The 18471-nt window shown below is 39.3% G+C and overlaps 2 protein-coding genes across 4 annotated transcripts in view; one reads left to right on the top strand and one right to left on the bottom strand.

The window, feature by feature from the left end:
* LOC144663763 (uncharacterized) overlaps positions 1-18471 on the top strand; it is a 190850-nt gene that overhangs the window by 88031 nt on the left and 84348 nt on the right. The window lies entirely within an intron of this gene.
* Positions 894-12501, bottom strand: LOC144663737 (uncharacterized). 3 transcript variants are annotated; one of them, XM_078524783.1, is made up of 9 exons: positions 12331-12458; positions 9351-9464; positions 8389-8455; positions 7616-7743; positions 6544-6643; positions 5578-5678; positions 3662-3822; positions 2364-2504; positions 894-1197 (listed from the first exon to the last, which is right to left on the bottom strand). In XM_078524783.1, the coding sequence occupies exons 2-9, from the start codon at positions 9383-9385 to the stop codon at positions 1079-1081; spliced, it is 852 nt and encodes a 283-aa protein (XP_078380909.1). In that variant the 5' UTR covers positions 9386-9464; positions 12331-12458; the 3' UTR covers positions 894-1078. The 3 variants fall into 3 exon arrangements, with proteins under 3 accessions (XP_078380909.1, XP_078380908.1, XP_078380906.1); XM_078524782.1 differs by having other exon boundaries at positions 895-1197; positions 12360-12497; XM_078524780.1 differs by having other exon boundaries at positions 897-1197; positions 8389-8547; positions 12360-12501.

The following is an 18471-nucleotide window of genomic DNA, read 5'->3' as shown; positions in this document are numbered from 1 at the left end:
TAAGCATCAATATTTTGACCATCATCATCACTAATATTTACCCCCCGGATTTGCAGATCTTATATCCTCTAGCATTTCAACACTGCACACAGTATAACGGGCAAAGACCACACCACAACACCGGAAACTCCATGCCCTACTCTTCACGACAAGTGTGTGCGTTCTTTTACATCCCCTGCTGACCATAACACTGAAGATGCAGGAGCCGGGGGCTATGGTTTATCGTCCTTATCTGAGAAGACCAAAACATTCAAAGATTTGTAGATGCGGGCGCCATTGCAAAGGCAGCATATTCTTCTCAGTTATTTTTCAGACAATGAGTGTTGGTATGGTCTTTGATTTAAATCAAGACCAATCAATCAAACTTTATCTTCCGCGGGTGACACGTAATAGGTTAGCAACAAGTAAATTTTTGGGCAAGCACCCATAATCTTTTTGTTTTGTTATACAGCACGTTGAAGATTAATAACCGGGCAAGATTGCAATGCTACCGTCTGATCATGACGTCATAGATTTTGCAATGTTTCCCGCTCAGAGACTTTTGGCGGGAAACAGCTTCATTGTTAGACCTCATGTGACCTTGAAGAAGACAATAAAAGTGCATGCTGATTGGGGAAAGATTCTAGTATACACCATTTTAATAAAGGCAAGTAGCCATTTTTAATATTTAACTTTCCGCGAATGACGTCATCCATCAATGAAATATTCATTTGCAACTCAACGTATTAAAATGGTATATCCACCATTGTTATCAGTCAAGGCGCCATTTTAAATGTAATTATTATTTATTTGAAATGACGTCATCGTGGAAAGTTTAAAGCTCATAATGGCCGATCATCTTATTAAAATGGTGTATAAAAAACGGATTATTGTGCATGTTGATGAATTCTAAATTTGATTATGCAGCTCTGCTGCAGCTGCTGGCTTTGTTATAAACACTGACTGTAAAATTGTAACTTTTACTTCAGCTTTACTAAGATTGTTATAAGCTTTTACATACTATCTTTAAAACATCTGTATAAAACTATAATTTATTGTCATACAAGTAAACTGTCTCCACGAGTATTAAAAATTACATTCAGCACGGTGGTGGATCATTGATGTCTTCCCAGCAACAAATTTCATTTTCACATTTTGAAGCTTGCGAGCTTGTGATTAAAGGATTTATTCTGCCATCAAATAAACCAAACACACCTCCTGCAGAGAAAAAAATAAGGGATGAAAATATTGCCACATAAAGGTTTAAAAGGTTAACTCTACGTTTGAGCGAGTAGTGGCAATATGCGAGCCAGCGAGCCATGCGAGCCAGAAATCCCAAATCCCAATAAAAGGCTAACCGCAAGCTACCTAAGCTAACTGTAGGCTAACCGGAGTGCTATTTAGGCTAACCCGAGTGCTATTTAGGCTAACCGGTTTGTTATTTAGGCTAACCGAAATGGCTCACATGACTCGCTGGCTCGCACTTTGGCAAGACCCTGTTTGAGCCTAGTGGCCCACACAGGCTGGAGCTTAGCCCAGTTTCTGTAGCATAAAGTGACTAGGAGTATTACCCCCACCCCCTGGATGGGATGCTAGTACATCATACACAGGGTAACCCCATTATTAACACCGCTGGTACCCATGTATACACCTGGCTGAAGAGAGGCACTATGAGAGTGAAGTGTCTTGCCCAAGAACACAACACAATGACCCCGGCCAGGGGTCATAGTGTTCATATTCTTTACACAATATGGTATCCTTTATTGACCAAGCTTGTCTGGTTAAGACGACTCAATATTGGCCTTGTTTTTTCGTGTGATCATGGACCTTGACTGCATCTGAGTCCATATATTATTAAATACATGCAAACAAATTGGCCATTATATCTAGTCATTTCAACCTTAACCAATCAAAGCTATTAACCAATTGGTAAATATTCATCTGATGAACCTTCTGCCTGAGAAAAATACATCTTTTGGGTGGACACTCCCCCGACCATAAAGTCCACTATATAGAGAGTGTCTCAACTGCCCCTCTTTCCAGGCAGACAATAACGGCAAAGCTGCGGCCATCTTGGATTCACCCAGAATGCATTTTAGGACCTTCAAACAGTATTTTGTTCTGTTTCTACATTTGAATAGCTAAATTGTCAACAATTAAGCCAACCAAAAAGTTGAGGATTCACAACAGAACATGATGTGTCTTAACAACCCTCCAAGTTTATTTCTTTTCTCAGTGGCCATTTGCTCAATTTTAGTCGCCAAGCAGGCGACTTCGGTTTCAATTTAGCTGCCAGCTTCAAAATTTTAGTCACCATTGTTTTTAAAATAGACTTAACTTGGAGGGTTGGTGTATACACGTGTACTGTGTTCCTTAACGCATACCAGTGTGAATATAGAGTATCCTGTGTCCTTTAAATCTGCCAGGATTGTTTTTCATCTCAGCTAACATTCCTGTGACCGCCTTTATGTTGTACACTGGGTCCACAAATACTCCAGTTGTGCTGGAGATCTTTAAAATGTTTTCTGCAACAGAATTGTACAACAGTATTGAGTAACTATCAGAATGACATTATATCATTGAGATTCGAGTCACAGATGCTCAACTAGTGCACACCTTTTCTAGCTGAGCTGTAATTTTTTTTTATCACACATACTTATAGGGTGTTTAAGTCAGGAGTCATGCGCAAATAATTAACCAAGCTATAAATCTTGTTGAACCCTTATTAATTTTTTTCAAGTCCTTGATTTTCTGAAACTCCTGACAACTTGGCTTCCATGGGAAAACATTTACCTGATAGACACCCCCACCCCACCCCCTCTCTATAATAAATTAAGCCCCATTTCCCTTCCCTGGACGGTATATCATTACATTAAATGACAAAACCAAGGCAAATTTACATTTTCTAAACACCAAGCCTCGTTTACGCAAATTTTTCTCAACCCTCTGCCACCTTCATGCAGTTTTCACGTGGGTATTCTTTTCATCTTTGCTGCTTTGGGAATTCGTTCATGATAAAATTTTCAAGTTTGCACTTCGAAAGCGAGGCTTGGTGGTGAAACCAGTGAGTCTGACGTAAATAATCATAAGAGCTTAATTTATGTCGGACCACCATTTAATCACCACATTAAATTTTTGCTTATTTAGTGTTGCTAATACTTTTGCAAACATGTGTTACCAAACAGCACTAAACATTAAAAAAAATCTTATATTATACCCCACGCCCATTCTGTTGTCAATAATAAAAACAGAAGTTAGCTGTCTGATCAGGGGCTTAAATAAAGAGCAGCCTTAATTAGGGCACTCAAGACAGAAGTCATTTCCGTTGGATTTCCGTGTTAAATCATTTTACAGCAACAATGAATAAAATTCAACCTTTTGTTTTTGGTGATGTCCGACCAAGATGGTGTCTAAGTAGAAAATATGTCCTTTCAAGTGACAAAAATTATTTGCAGCCCTGCATCCAGGGAGGAGTAGAAATATGAATTCCAGCTGCTTAATGCTTAATGGAAACTAAAATAAGCTGTGGCAGTTTGGGTTGCTTGGCTTGTAGCTTACCTTTTTTTTTTCAGTTACAGTTACAGTTGCCCCTTGAAACAAAAAACATAAAGTTCTACATTTTCTCTGTTAATAAACAATATTTAACTGTGATAATTTATTATTTACTTGTGTTCACACTTACCAAGGTCTTCCTGAGAGGATACTCCATATCCCGGTCCACAGTAACCTCCAATAATATCTATGATATCTTCTGCTCTGACATCAAGTCCTCCTTCTCTAAGATCTTCATTAATTTTGTTGTAAACATATGCATCATTGTCATACACATTCACGGCATGGCACCTGTTTAAGGTATGAATAAAATTACCAAACTGGGTCAATTTTTACCAGCAGGAATGAATATAGAACAAGCTAAAGTGCAACCTCGTTCCCAGGGTCTCTCTCTCCTCTCCCCCAGAGAGAGAGAAGAGAGACCCTGGCTTGGTCTTGTCACATGTCTTGTAGACTAGTGAAAACATTAAGGGGGGGGGGGGGGGTGGGGGACCCCTAATTTCAAGAAATTTGTCACGGTTTCTTTGGTTCAGTTGAAAGCGAGGCTCTTAACACGCAGAGACAGAGCTTTTGACCACCATTACGCATGATGTTTTGCAGCAGCCTTCAGTTTGCCATTTTAAATAGTATTTATTCTAACATCAATCTTAAGCCAAAGCAGGTCAAATGTCTTAAAGCAATCTACCATGGCAGAGTTGTGGCTGCAGTGTTGCTGACGGGTTATAGAAAATCAATGATTGATTGATTGATTGATTGATTGATTGATGTTGAGAGAGACCCTGGGAATGAGGTTGGCTAAAATGCTGCTGTCAGCCTTTGGCAAACAGAATTGTTAGTAACCTTGTTGCCAGCATGCAGAGTATCTCTTCTCTGTGACCCATGGAGCATGTGTGAAAGAGAACAGGGCAGAGAGAACAGACACTCTGGGAACAATGTCAGTGGAATTCACTCCTCACAAAAGGGGATTTTCAATATTGAAAAAAAAACACATGGGAAAAGTAATGTCAAGGACAAATATTGAAAATGCAAACAGTAACCTTAACATTTTTTAGGGTTATCATATGATAACATCATAAGATTGGGGGGGGGGGGAGCTGGAGGGGGGCATTTTTGTACTCTCGGCCTTACAGTTAATACCAAAAAGAGGAAAAGCAGGCTGTCCCCCTAGACTTGCCAATGTAACTAAATAAATGTATACCAATACTATCTCAGTCAGTTGGAGAAAAAAAACTGATTTGATCCATTAACCAGTTTTCCACTAAAATATTGAATTTGTCTTGCCGTTTATGCTTCTTATGCATTACCACTGTGCTGGCATTTTTTTTTTAAACAACTGGGTAAAACTATCAGAGGTGGTGGAGCATTTTGGAATGTAGAGGAGCTAAGACTGTCTCAAAAATACTCAGCAGGTTTTCATATTTGGAGCAACTTTTTGTCTTTCTTTTTTGTTTTGTTTTTTTCTGAGCAGTTCCTAGACTGCAGTTTTCTGAAGATTCTTTGACTGTTGGTCGAAGGCCATACAAACTTTTCCAATCATTTTTCCAACTTTTTCGAAGATAAACAGAGTTTCCCTAAGACTTCCAAGGAAGTTTAGAAGATGTTTACACTCACTCGCGAGACGGAATATCTTGAAAAACCAATTCTATGCTGCGCTTGGGACATATTTTCGGCACCAAAACGTGGGGGGCTGAGTCCCCAAAACTTTCATTTGGGAGGGGGGTACAGTCACCCCTGCCCCCCTGCTCCGCTGCCTTTGACTATGTACATGTGCCAATAAAGCTACAACCCCACTCCCCCTCCTCCCCTTAACTGGTGACAAAAATATGGCGACGTTGAGAGAAATATGTGAACACTTGTCAAACAGGACAGAAAATGCTTAGTTACACTGGAAAGCATTCATCTAAGGACAGAGACCCTTATTACTACAGTCAACTACCTAAATAAATCAAATTTTTGTAAGCAAAACTTCTATCAAATAGCACTCCACAATTAATCTAATTTAACAGATTGGCTTCTGTCAATAACATACACTGTATCACAGCTCACTTGAGTTTTGATCCTGTGAGGTAATTAGCTACGGCGATTCCTGCAGCAGTTCCGCCACTGCCAACTGTCATTACAATGTCATCAAAATTCTCCAACAGATTCTGAAACACACAACAATCCTTTTAAGAAAAAAAAATCTTTAAGCGTAAAGGTGTGGGTAATGGACTATGAATTTCCAGGATTCCATATAAACAAGTGAAGGTTAACAACCCCCCAAAAAAATTATGAGTAGGTGTAGGGTGGTTGTAAAAATTGATGATTTCAGGATGTCCCCAGGGGGGTACTCAGAATTTCAAGTAACAGGGATGATCGAAGGATTTTTTTGGGTTACTTTGAAATTTTCGATTTCAGGATTTTTTTGGCTGGAAAATTTGGCAAGAATTTTTTTGGGTGGCTTGATTTAAGTATAGTAGGGATTATTTGGGGGTATTAAAAACATTCTAAGAAATTGTGGTAGTGCCTTGGCTCCATAGTTTTGCAAAAAAAGTACAAACACTGAACATGTTTCTAATGTTTTTCTTTGTGTTGTACAATGTATCTTAAGATCATTCCCCTTTCTGAAAAATTTAATGAGTCAGAAATTAGGCATGAGATTTTTTGTGGGGTTGATTTTTTGTCCAGGGAATTTTTGGGTTTTGTTGGAAGCCCTAGGGATTTTTTTGGATCTTGATTTATATGCCCCTATTTCATCATCACCGTCACTTGAAATCCCGAGTATACCCCTGGGTTACTGTCTGCCATACATTTCTTATAATGTTTGTTCTGAGAATTCTTGTGTTACCGGTACTTGAGTTCAACATAGATTTCCAGAACTTTTCAAGACCAGTTGTCTTTTTCCAGGATGTTCCAGCCCTGGAAAGTGCCACAACAAAATTTCAGGACTTTCCAGGCTTTCCAGGTCCCTTATGAACCAGTGTGCTTATCTATAGGATTAAAATGCATGTATTTATATTTATATACAATAACCTGGTTTATCATTTCTTGAAATACTGTCAGGTAAGCAAACATGCCTATGTACGAAGAACCCCCAACCTCTATAAGATATGGAGTCGAACCCTGATTCCTTCTGAAAAGATAAAAACACAGAGTGACAAACATGAGTAGGCATAGTGTCAGGGCAGTGTTTAAAAAAATAACTGATCAAACAGAGCACCGTAATCTGGCCATCTCCTCAGAATTTACTCTTCTCATACTGTTGTTGAGTGCTTCACCTTCATCAACTCGGGTAACCCTGGCCCGCCTCCCCTTTCCTCCCCCTATTATGAACATGCCAGTACATATGTTAAGTGGAATGGCAACTTGGATACAGTGAAAAGCATCAAGCACTATGTCCAGTTGCCCTTGACTACTAATTCTCCCTAGAATGACATTTTTTCAACATCATAATCATCATATTTCACAAAATAATGCCACAGAAAAGAGATAATAACTGTTACAAGGATCTGGAAACAAGTATGGCACACCGCCATCCAATTTTCAAACCGAAAAAAGAAAGGAGTAAGATACCTTACCTTACTTAAAGCATGCATGACGGGTCACATACCGTAATGATTCGATTAAGCGCCCAGGGCACTTATTTACTTTTGGCACCTCGAGGGAGGGCACTTATTCGAGACAGGGCGCTTATTCGGGACAGGGCGCTTATTTAATTTCTTGAGAAACAACCAAATGTATCTAACAATAACAGAAACTGTAACAGTTAGAAATTGTTTAAAGTTCAGTTACTTTTAAAATAATTGTTCATTTTAGCAGTAAATATATACATGAACTGTACGGTGAACGGTCAGGAGTTTATCTAGTTGACGTCAATGACTTCAGTATGGGCAGTTATCCACAATAGGGGCATTTATTAGAATAGGGGTGCTTATAAGAACGAGGGCGCTAATTAGAATGGGGGCGCTTATTGGAATAGGGGCGCTTATTTACAAAAACACATTCGAAGGGGGGCGTTTATTCTGAAGGGGGCGCTTATTGGAAGGAGGGCGCTAAATCGAATCATTACGGTAATTATTATCATACACTACAGAAATTCACTTACAACTTTTCTGCCATTTTCTCCATCATTGGTTTGAGGCCAGATTTGTATTTCAGCTCAGGAACAAGGATGATACGACTTCCAACCATTCGGCTTAAAAGAAGATTCCCTTTACATCCAATATCGGTAGTCTGAATCCATTATTTCAAATAAAATAAATCAGTTAGAACTTCAATCTACTGGCGACTGAATAAAAAATAAATAAATAATTAACGGCAAAAAGAAGTGGCACATATTAATTTTGTTTACTGTTTCTACATCATATTGGAGAACTTTAACTTTAATAATGTGTGGGTTTCTGTGGAGATCAAGGCAGGAAAGGGAGCCTGGGAAAAAAACTCTGGGAGCCTAAGAATGCTGTGCGAAGCACCAATAAACTCAAGCCACATATCACCTGGCACCGGTTCTGGGATTTAAACTTAGGCCAGACTATTTGGAGATGCACATAACAACCCTCCAAGTTAAGACCATTTTAGTCGCCATGGCGACTAAAATTTTGGAGCTGGCGAGCCCCGGCCGGGGTCACCTGTGTTGTGTTCTTGGGCAAGACACTAACTCTCATAGTGCCTCTCTCCACCCAGGTGTATAAGTGGGTACCGGCGACATAATGCTTGGGGGGGAACCCTGCAATGGACAAGCATCCCATTCAAGAAAGAGTAGAAATATTCCTAGCTGCTTAATGCTACAGAAACTGGGATAAGCACCGGCAGTGAAGGCCACTTGGCTCGTGGCTTCTTCTTTCCTTTATTTATAAAATAATTAAAAAAATGTCTTGCCTGTTCTGAACTCCTTAGAAGTAAGTAACATTTCAAGCCAAGTTGTCTTGCAGCAATTGCCGTGGTTCTACAGTGATTAGAAGGAAGACCACCACATGTCAGCACTGTGTCGCACTTCTTATTTAAAGCATCAGCCAAAACAAACTCCAACTTACGAACCTACAACAAAATTACAGAACAGCAATAATAATAGGAAAGAAAGAATCTAAACTACAGTTCCCTTTCCCGAGATCAGCTGGATGAGTCATCTAATCTTCTGGATACGTATGATTATATTTGCAGGGGCAGATCCAGACCAGTTTTCCACCATTTTATGGAAACTGGTCAATTTTTTTATCATAAATATATATTTTAGTGTTTAGGAACTAGTTTTCAACTTAATTTTCAGAAAACAAATAATTTGTTATTATCCTGTCCGAAAATACCCAGAAATGGCACTTTAGGGAGTCAAAATCTAATTGTTTATTTCTTTAGGGGGAGCATGTTCCCAGAATTGGAGACTCCCCCTTTCTGCGCTTCTGTTATCGGGAAACGGTCATCATTTTTCCTGGATCCGCGCCTGATTTGGATGGGGAGGGGGATTTGGATATATGAAGAGTTTTTATCATTTTTTGGTATGGCACCATTCTACTTAGCTAGGGCACCTTCATGCAAAAAAAGGTAACCTCTCAGATATGAATTTAGTTTTTTAAGTTGACATCTCTGCTGCCTGTTCCATGAGCAATTTACTACGGAGATTGACAGAGACCCTGAGTGTTTGTAGGCTACTTCAGCTCAAGATTTCTAAGACCGAAAAATTGCATAGTTCTGGTGAATTAAATGCTCTACAGATATTCTAACAGACAGTCGGTTTGAATATGGCTATTCATTTTGAATTCATGATCGTACAATAAAGTTACAACAAAAATAATTAAATAGTTTAAAGAATTTATTTCACTAAATTATATGCCATAATACTGTACCTTATTTCCTGACAATGCACATCCTGTGAAGTCATCTCTCTTGATAAACAGTGAAAATTCCTTTGGAAGATTTGGAACGTGCCAGGGATGGATCGGAGTGTCTCGCTGTGCTAACTACCAGATGTAACAATAACTAGAGTTAGATTATTGTTTATAGATGGTTGGTTTGATTGGCTAATTAGATGTGGAACACTCTAAGTGTGAATTCTTTATTTAATTTATTATAACTCACCCTGAAGATACCACAGTTCTCCTTTAAAAAAGGTTTTAAAAGCCTCTTGCATAGGTCCCCATATAACTGCAGTTCAGCATATAATTTTACAAGAGTGCAAGTGACAGCGAGTGACTTGAGTTACTCTTACAGCGAGAGCCTATTTTGCCATATTTTGTTCTATCTACTACCACAAAAAGCTTTCAATTTCTCCTAAAGACCGAAACTGCCATATTTACTTCTTGACTGAAAACCTCCAGATATATAAGAAATTATGTACCCGCAAAATGACATTCAAAATTAAACCGCCAGAATGCCAGAGTAAATAGACCCTTTGACCATACATGAGGCTATGCTAGGATAAAATTTCAACAAGAGGCACACTACTGAAACACAGACAAATAATACCCCCAGGTAACAAACAGACTTGCATTGAAATCCCAGCAGCATAGTGTATGGTTTGTTTATTTGCTATTAATTATTTTGTGCCGTTCCCCACAAACTGAATACATGGAGCAGGCTAATGAACCAAATCTTGTCAAAACATGGAAGAAATACCCGCTCACACCCCACCCCACACCCCTCTCCCTCCAGGTACTTCTGATTGTGGATTTGATAAGCTACGCGTAATGTATCAGTCAAATCGAAGGTTCAACATCCCCCCCCCGGGCAACCCCCCGGGCATTTGAATTTTTGGAAAATTTGTGTTCAAATTCCCGCCTCCCTGGGCCAAAAAGCCGTTCAAATGCCCTACTATAAGCCTATTTTTAGTGATCAAATGTCCCCACCCCCGGGGAAAATTAATAACTAAACAGATAACTGTTTTAACTGTGTAGCTTTTTATGCTCGTAAAATTCTGTCTGCATACCGACTTTATAAATAGACCACACAGTTTTTTCCTCTATTGTGTAATAAATACATAGAAGATAACCAATACATAGAATATAATCTATCTCCACCATGATTAAAAACCCACGTGCGTTTACTGGGACACGTATAACCAGAAATCAAGTCTGCTTTCAAATTCCCCACCCTATGTGGTCGAATCAAATTCCCCACCCCCGGGAAGGCTTTGATTATCAAATTCCCCTCCTCCCGGGACAGCAGAGGTGTCAAATGCCCGGGGTATGCCCGGGGGGGGATGTTGAACCTTCGATTTGACTGATACATAAAATGCTGGTATTTCATTGACATCCCAAATAATGTAAGAAATAGAATATCAGGAATGAGTGAACCTAGCTGCACGTCGACACAGTCTGATCCATCTACACTACAACAGAAGATATTAAACTGTCACTTGCCTATAAACTAGTCTAAAAGTACAGTCTCTTGCCCAGTTTCCGGCCACTTTAGTTTGTAATCGCTATAACTTCTCATTTATACACGGAAAGTTACTCATTTTTTGTTCAAAGACAGTTCATCTACTTACCTTTAAAATGTACAAAAATTGGCTGTGCACGACAAGTATTAAAGAAATTATGCAATTTTTCGCAGAACTAGTAAGTTGCCCAGTTTCCGGCCAGGTGGTCCAGTTTCCGGCCGTCGAACTCCGGTCGAACTAAAACACATTTTTCCCCACAACCGCTCGACTTAAACCGACTTGTAAGTCCCTTGGCAAACGAAAAGTAAGTTTCAATATCAGTTTATTCGAATTTGCTTTCTCGCGTGCCGTTTTATGGAATATTTCCTCGTCAATGACCCGTTACCTTTTCTTTCGCTTATTAGGATGCATTGGCATTATATACATATAAATGTTGTAGTTTATCACGCTATGCTTGCTCTAGCCGCTATTGTACTCTTTGCTAGATTTTTATTTCATAAATTTCTTGAGCAGGAGATACTAAAATTTAGTTATTTCACTTAATAAAAATGCTTTTGTCAGTTTGAACAATGTGCTACTCGGTGGCCGGAAACTGGCACAGCGAGTCCAAATCTTAGTTAAAACTCTGACTTCTGAAATTCAGAAACAGCTGAATTCTGGCTTGTGATGACAGAACCCCTAGTCACTTTCATCTTAAATCTAAATTCTGGCAAAAAATTACGAAGCCTCTCGAAAAGTTTCCTACAAAACGAGCTCTTTGTTTATGTACCGTAGCTTTGATGTGCAGTGAAAAGCGCAAAAATTAGTCGCCTAACGTTTACTCGCGTAAACAAACAGGGGCACCCAACGGAATATTTCGTTAAAATATCTGTTCGGAAGACTATTTGAGATCTAGAATTTTCGGAACATTCATTGTAAATTTTTTTGCTTGCCTGCCTTTCCTAGGATTTTCGAATATCTAAAAAATGGTATAATTGTTCATTTTTAACGGATTTTTTACTTTAAAAAGGTCACCTAAAATTTTCGGGAGCCTTTCTCTGGCTGGAATTTTCGAAAAGGTAAGTTTTGATCCCTATAACTTTCGGATCACTAGACTTTCAGCTAGGAAATCCGAACAGATAAAAAAATTTTAGGGGATAAAAATATGCCTATATCTACCGTTTAAATACTAAAATACGTTCAACGGTGCTATCTTTAAGTGGTTTTGAACTATATTCTCGATGGGTGCCCCTGAACAAAGCTCGACCTTACTCGTCCGTTTCTTGACCAAAAAGTCTGCCAGAACCATCAATTTGTAGCGGAAATGTTCCTTTTTCTGTAGGAAAGCTTCGGTGGACGAAAATAAAAGATAACTACGAAAATAACCGACGAATGCATTTTTTGGCCGGAAACTGGTACCGGCCGGAAACTGGGCAACAGACTGTACCGTAGCTCGATCCGCTACATACCCGAATTATGAATTCAATTTTTGTCTTACTTTAACAAAGTTCCGTGGAATATTTTTCAGCGATGAGGCCCACTTGGGTGGCTTGTATTCCTGGAGCTGTCCGAATGTGTTTACATTCATTTTCAAAGAATAAATCACAAAAATTTCGAAGTAAACAAAGTCATGTTCATGTAGAATCAAGCAAATGAGCAACCGCTGAATTTCCTCCAACCGAGCGGCCTGGGGCGAGCCGCGATTCGCAGAACACTCGGCACCCTCGGCACCTTACCGACCTCATCCTCGGACACTCGCGATACGAAGGACCCGGCCGACAATAGCAATGTTTGTGGTGCCACATTCTTCTGCTCGATTTACTTCGTGATGGATTGACCGTCTGCTGTTGGGGAAAGCAAGGTCATTAGCTAGCTCAAGCTACAGGCCTTTTGTTGCTTTTTTGGGGAGATTTTTCCAAAGTCGTGTCGGAAAAGGTCGGAGAGGGACAGAATTCGTGAGTGGAGGGGCCAGTAGGATGAAAAGCTTAGGGGAGGGGCGGGTTGGAAAATAGCCGGGCCGAAAAAACCCCCGCCCAGCTGTGAAGCTCTATTAAGCTTCAGCTGCCGCTAGGTCCAGATAATTTTATACGAGATTTGCAAGAAAGTGCCATGTTTTAAGAACTCAAGGCGTTGCATCCACCCCCCCCCCCCCCCCCACCCCCGCTCCTTCACCCATCCACTCAGCATAGAAAACAGCGAAAATCCCGTGCGGCTTTTGATGACGCGAACCAATCAGATAAAATCTTTTGGTCGAGAACGTGCGATAAGATAGTTAGCGCCCAGTTTGAATTTGTTATTCAGATTTTACATGGGAAGGAAAGAAGACCTCGGCGAACTTTTTTGAAGCCTAAAACGCCGAAACCTTACAAGTACGTCTGATGTTCTTTTAGCAGACAGACCCAAGGTGAAATAGCTCGGAAGCTGTAGCTCTAAATTATCTTGAAGCCGCTAGAAATACTCGTAATGGCCAGGAAAATATGGTAAGTGAAATGATACTTTGGATTTAATTCGGAAGATGCGTAAACGGTCTTGTTCTGAGTGAATTCAACTTAACTTTGAACCAAATATCTTTATTGTTACATCTGTGCTTGGTGTAATAAGTCAGTTCTCTTTGTTCTTTTCAATTCACAGGCCAGCAACCGAAGGAACTGTTTAAAGGCAAGACCGAACGAAACACATTCCAAAGAAGTTTGTGAACTTATCATGGCGGCGAAATGTGAACGCTTCTGTTTTAGCCCGCAACCAATTACAGAGGTGTGTATGTTTGCTATTTGCTTGCTTGTTCTGTTTGCTTCAGTTTTTTTCCTTGTAATGCCGTAATATCTGTTTGCCATATTTGTCAGCGGGCCTTTGCAAGTTTTATTTTGAAGAGTTATGACAGACAAAAAATGTGATAGCGTTAATTATATCCTAGGAATTATGACTGGAATTCGCTTAGAATCAACAGTGCGCATGTACAAACCTTACTTTGAATGAGCTATTTCTGAAAAATGTTCGCACAATCCCATGGCATTTTAGATTTTAACCAAGATCTCCGTAAAGCGCCATATATTTTGAATAATGGCATAAAAGAAACGTTATGCAAAATTAATTATTGGCTGTAATCAATACCAATATTTTAGCTTGGAGTAAAAATTAAACCAAATATTTTGAAATTCTTTTGCCTTCATTTCAGATGGCCCTTGGTCTCATCAAGCGGTCAGTCCACTGTCCTGAGTAAACAGTCATTTCCAGTGGAGCCTTCCAAACTTCAACATCTCCTCGCCAAACGTTCTCAGCATCGCCTTGGCAACGGATGACACAATATCTTCCTGGTATTGGTTAGTGTGGTTCTTTGTGGGTAGGGTGGGGAGGGTAAATAGAGCTCTGGATGAACCTTACACTCGGCTAACCTTCGCCTTACGTTCGGCTTATATTCAGTTAAAACGTCGGGTTCGGCTTAATTTAATTTAGACAGCGTAGTTAGAAATGGGTGGATGGGACTGGGCCTCCTCTTTTCCTTCTCTGGGGTTTTTCAATTCGGCCTTCGAGAATTTCATTCGGTCAATTATTCGGTTCTAGGTTTAACGTTCGGCTTTACTTGGAGTACACTTCGGCCTTCGAGATTTTCATTCGGTCAATTATTCCTTACCAGGTTTTGCGTTCGGCTTTACTTCGAGTACACTTCGGCTTTTGTCGACAACACTTCGGCTAAGTTTCCATTCTGCGCAATCTCCCGCTTAGTGTTTTTTGTTAACTTTTTGTATTTTTCTAAGTTCCTTTCAATGACAGCACTATCGCTGTTATTGGCGGGAACTCTGCCCTCTTTATAATGACAGCATTGTCGCTGTTATTATCAGGGCTATTTTCGGCTCAACGGTTCATCCAGATAATTAACTTGATAAATTAATAAATAATAAAACCCAGGAAACTAAAGACTGACCGCTCAACACGGGAAACGAAGACGGTTTTGTTTTCTCCAGTCACGTTAAGCTGTCAGTTTTGTAGTTACAGGTAGCTAATTAGTGTAGGCTCGCATTTGCGAGTGTAGTTTAGCGTCAAGGCTTTAAGTAGTTAGCGGGGAATCTGGGACAAAGCACACACCCTAGTTAAGATCGCTTACAAAGTTTACAAACAGCCTGCAAAACCGATCGACCTGACACCTCATCAACAAGATGCATTCAACAAGAAGATCTTCATCGTATCTAGCTAGAGATTGCAGAGACAGAAAGCTAGCCCATAATTATTAAAATTTCCTCGGAGACTTATCTCGCTCACAAGCAGGGTTAACAACTAGACAGTTACATGCCTTTTTGCTAGCGTTGCCTCGCGGGACGAGTCTTCTTAAGGAATACGCTTGCATTGCACTTCGCAGGCGCAGGAAGCTTAGACCGTTTACAAATTGTAGGCGTTGGTAGTCTTCACACACGACGGAGCAACTGGAGTGCCACTTGGAGACTGGAGCGACAAAAGCTTACTCGACAGACATTTGTTAAGACCTCTTAAGTTACATATTAAGGCCCGAAGAATTTGATCTCGCCGAGTAGCAAGACAGTAATAGAGAGCAAGGAAGTTAGGTAGACGACGCAACAAGAAAACATTGGACGCACAAAGAAAACAGCATCCCTTCTGGTCACATCTAAGTTTGTTAAAAAGACGACAAGAGAGCGTAGATAGAATAGAAAATAATTATAAAACAAGTATGCACCACACTGGTTATTATTTGTTTGACTTTGATCGCTTGGAATAACCGACTTACTGACTGACTGCCTGACTGACTGACTGACTGACTGACTGACTGACTGACTGACTGACTGACTGACTGACTCACTTATTGACTGACTGACTCACTTATTGACTGACTGACTGACTTATTGACTGACTGACTCCTACTTATTGACTGACTGACTCACTTTTTGACTGACTGACTGACTTATTGACTGACTGACTGACTGACTTATTGATTGCGATATTTTCCAAAGTCTACTTGATCTAGAACAAATGCACGCTCAAGCTGTTTTTCGCCAAAAAAATATTCATTGATGTGGTACATTCTTCAACAATTATTCATTCTGAGGTCGGTGAATAATTGTTAACTTATGAAATATAGCCTGTATACAGCCGTCCCGCTCCGAGCGGGACTAATGAAATACATTTATTCTCAAAAAAATTTAAATTATGTTTTTAAACAAGATCACATATAGAAATTGTTGTTGTTGTTGTTGTTGTTTTCTTTGCCACGCGAATGTCACGTGGAAAGCGCATGCGGATGAGTGCTATAAGGCAGTGGAATGTAGCGCGCGCTCTCGACCACACTGTCTGTTTCCTTTGTTCCTCAAACCTCAATTGTTTAAAAATAATCACCAAATTCATTTCAGAGCTTATATTACGAACGAAGCGAAACAGACAGTGTGGAGTGCAGTGCGGGTTGGGTTCCAATGTTTTTCAGCATAGCCTCGCTTCGGCTCGGAGATCGATCGTTTCGATTCGGATCCTCTCGTAACACTTCGGTCGATTATCGGCTTCCGGTTTTAACCGTGATTCTACTTCAAGGGTCTGGTATCGCATATTTCTCGATAGCAGGCCAACTTTAAACCCCTGCAATGACTGTCCGAGCAACCCTGCGTGTTCCACGAGAAGTGACAAGTATTTTTGTCGACACAGGAACATTCTTGGTTTCTCTGGGCACTTTTTTTTTTAAATAGGAGCGCACCCCCTCATGGATTACTTTAGGTCCTGTGGAATAATGTTAGCTAATGTATCTAGAATATTGTAAGTAATAGTCTTCTTGTAAGCATAGTACAGAATATTTTTATGCGGCTTCCTCTAAAACATTTTGGATATATTCGCGCTGTATACAGACTTTATGACCGTCGGAGCTCATTTTCGGGAGCAAATGCAACTAGTAAAACACAAAACGTAAGAATAAAAAATATTTTGGAGCAAAGTTTTTGCGTTTTTTAGCAGAATAATACCTCTGACGCATTTTTTTCTTTCGAAGATCGGTATTGGGAAAGCAACTGCATGGCATTCATGTGACAGAATTTTGAAAAATAAAAAGTATTTTGAGTAAACAGTGTGTTCTGTCCTTATTTTGTGTGTTCTTTTTTTTCTGAATAATAACTAAAGGCACTTTTTTTTCTGTCAGGGCTCATTTTCGAGAGAGAATAAAGCGAATGCCATCCATGTGACACAGAACTAGGAGAATAAAAATGTTTTGAGCAAACAGTGTGTTCTGTCCTTATTTTGTGTGTTCTTTTGTCTAAATATAACTTATCGCACTTTTTTTGCCAGGGCTTATTTTCGGGAGAAAAATAAAGCGAATGACATTCATGTATCACAGAACTTTGAGAATAAAAAAATATATTGAGCAAACAGTGTGATCTGTCCTTCTTTTGTGTGTTCTTTTGTCTGAAGAATAATTTAACCCATTTGTTTCTGTCAGAGCTCATTTTCGGGAGAAAATAAAGCGAATGGCATTCTTGTATTAAACACAGAACTTTGAGAATAAAAAAATGTATTGAACAAACAGTGTGTTCTGTCCTTATTTTGTGCGCTTTTATCAGTATAATACCTCTAACGCATTTTTTCTTTCAAAACTCGGTTTGGCCAAAAAAGGCGACCGAAAATTCATGTAACAGAACTTTGAGAATAAAAAGTTTTTTGAGTAAACATTATTGTGATTTGTCCTTATTTTGTGTGTTCTTTTGTCTGAATAATAACTAAACGCATTTTGTTCTGCCAGGGCTCATTTTCGGGAGAAAATAAAGCGAATGGCATCCATGTAACACAGAACTTTGAGAATAAAAATGTTTTGAGGAAACAGTGTCTTCTGTCCTTATTTTGTGTTTTTTTATTTGTCTGAATAATAACTTAACGATTTTTTTTTCTGTCAGGGCTCATTTTCGGGAGAAAAATAAAGCGAATGGCATCCATGTAACACAGAATTTGAGAATAAAAATTTATTGAGCAGACAGTGTCTTCTGTCGTTATTTTGTGTTTTCTTTTTGTCTAAACAAATATTTTTACGCCTTTTTTTTCTGTCGGGGCTCATTTTCGGGAGAAAAATAAAGCGAGTAGCATAACACAGAACAGAAGAACTTTGAGAATAAAAAATATTTTTGATAACACATCTTGTCCTGTCGTTATTTTGTGTGTATGTTTTAATTTGTCTGTCTAAATAAAACTAACGCATTTATATTTCAGGGGTACTCGCTTTAATTTAAACGGTTCTTCGAAAATTGTTGCTTGTATTTTGCCGAAAATGGGAAAGCATTACGGTAAGGCTACACCTGTCCACTTTCGGGAACATCTTTGCTCGTTAGAATCGTGTCCGTGAAACGTTTTTTGAGCTACAATCAACTGCGAAATGGCAATACGTCTATTTTCGATAAGTTGCGAATTGCAATTCCGTCAGTCATCTTCGATTCAAATAAGTGTATTGTAAGAAGTAAATATTTGCCTGTAATTAGTAGTGCAGTCATCTTCAGAATGAAATAAAACTCTTGAACAATTAAGCTTGTTTTGTCGTATTTTGTGTTGCTCTGTAATGCAAACTAAAATAACGAAATGAAATTCTGACTAACGCTTTTTATTTTCAGGGATTTACAAGCAACCACATCTAAATGGCA

Source organism: Oculina patagonica, chromosome 8 (assembly GCF_052425735.1).
Source record: "Oculina patagonica isolate OP01 chromosome 8, crgOcupat, whole genome shotgun sequence".
Classification (NCBI taxonomy): Eukaryota; Metazoa; Cnidaria; class Anthozoa; order Scleractinia; family Oculinidae; genus Oculina; species Oculina patagonica.
The sequence above is the reverse complement of the archived record's forward strand: the minus strand, read 5'-3'. Positions and strand labels throughout refer to the sequence as shown.

What these genes read in the sequence shown, in the direction of transcription:
- LOC144663737 (XM_078524780.1), bottom strand. Translation starts at nt 12,449, where the DNA reads ATGAATGTAAACACATTCGGACAGCTCCAGGAATACAAGCCACCCAAG. An exon ending in TTCCACGGAACTTTGTTAAA is followed by an intron (nt 9,465 to 12,359) that starts GTAAGACAAAAA and finishes TACATCTGGTAG; the next exon opens with TTAGCACAGCGAGACACTCC. An exon ending in ATCCTCTCAGGAAGACCTTG is followed by an intron (nt 2,505 to 3,661) that starts GTAAGTGTGAAC and finishes ATTCTGTTGCAG; the next exon opens with AAAACATTTTAAAGATCTCC.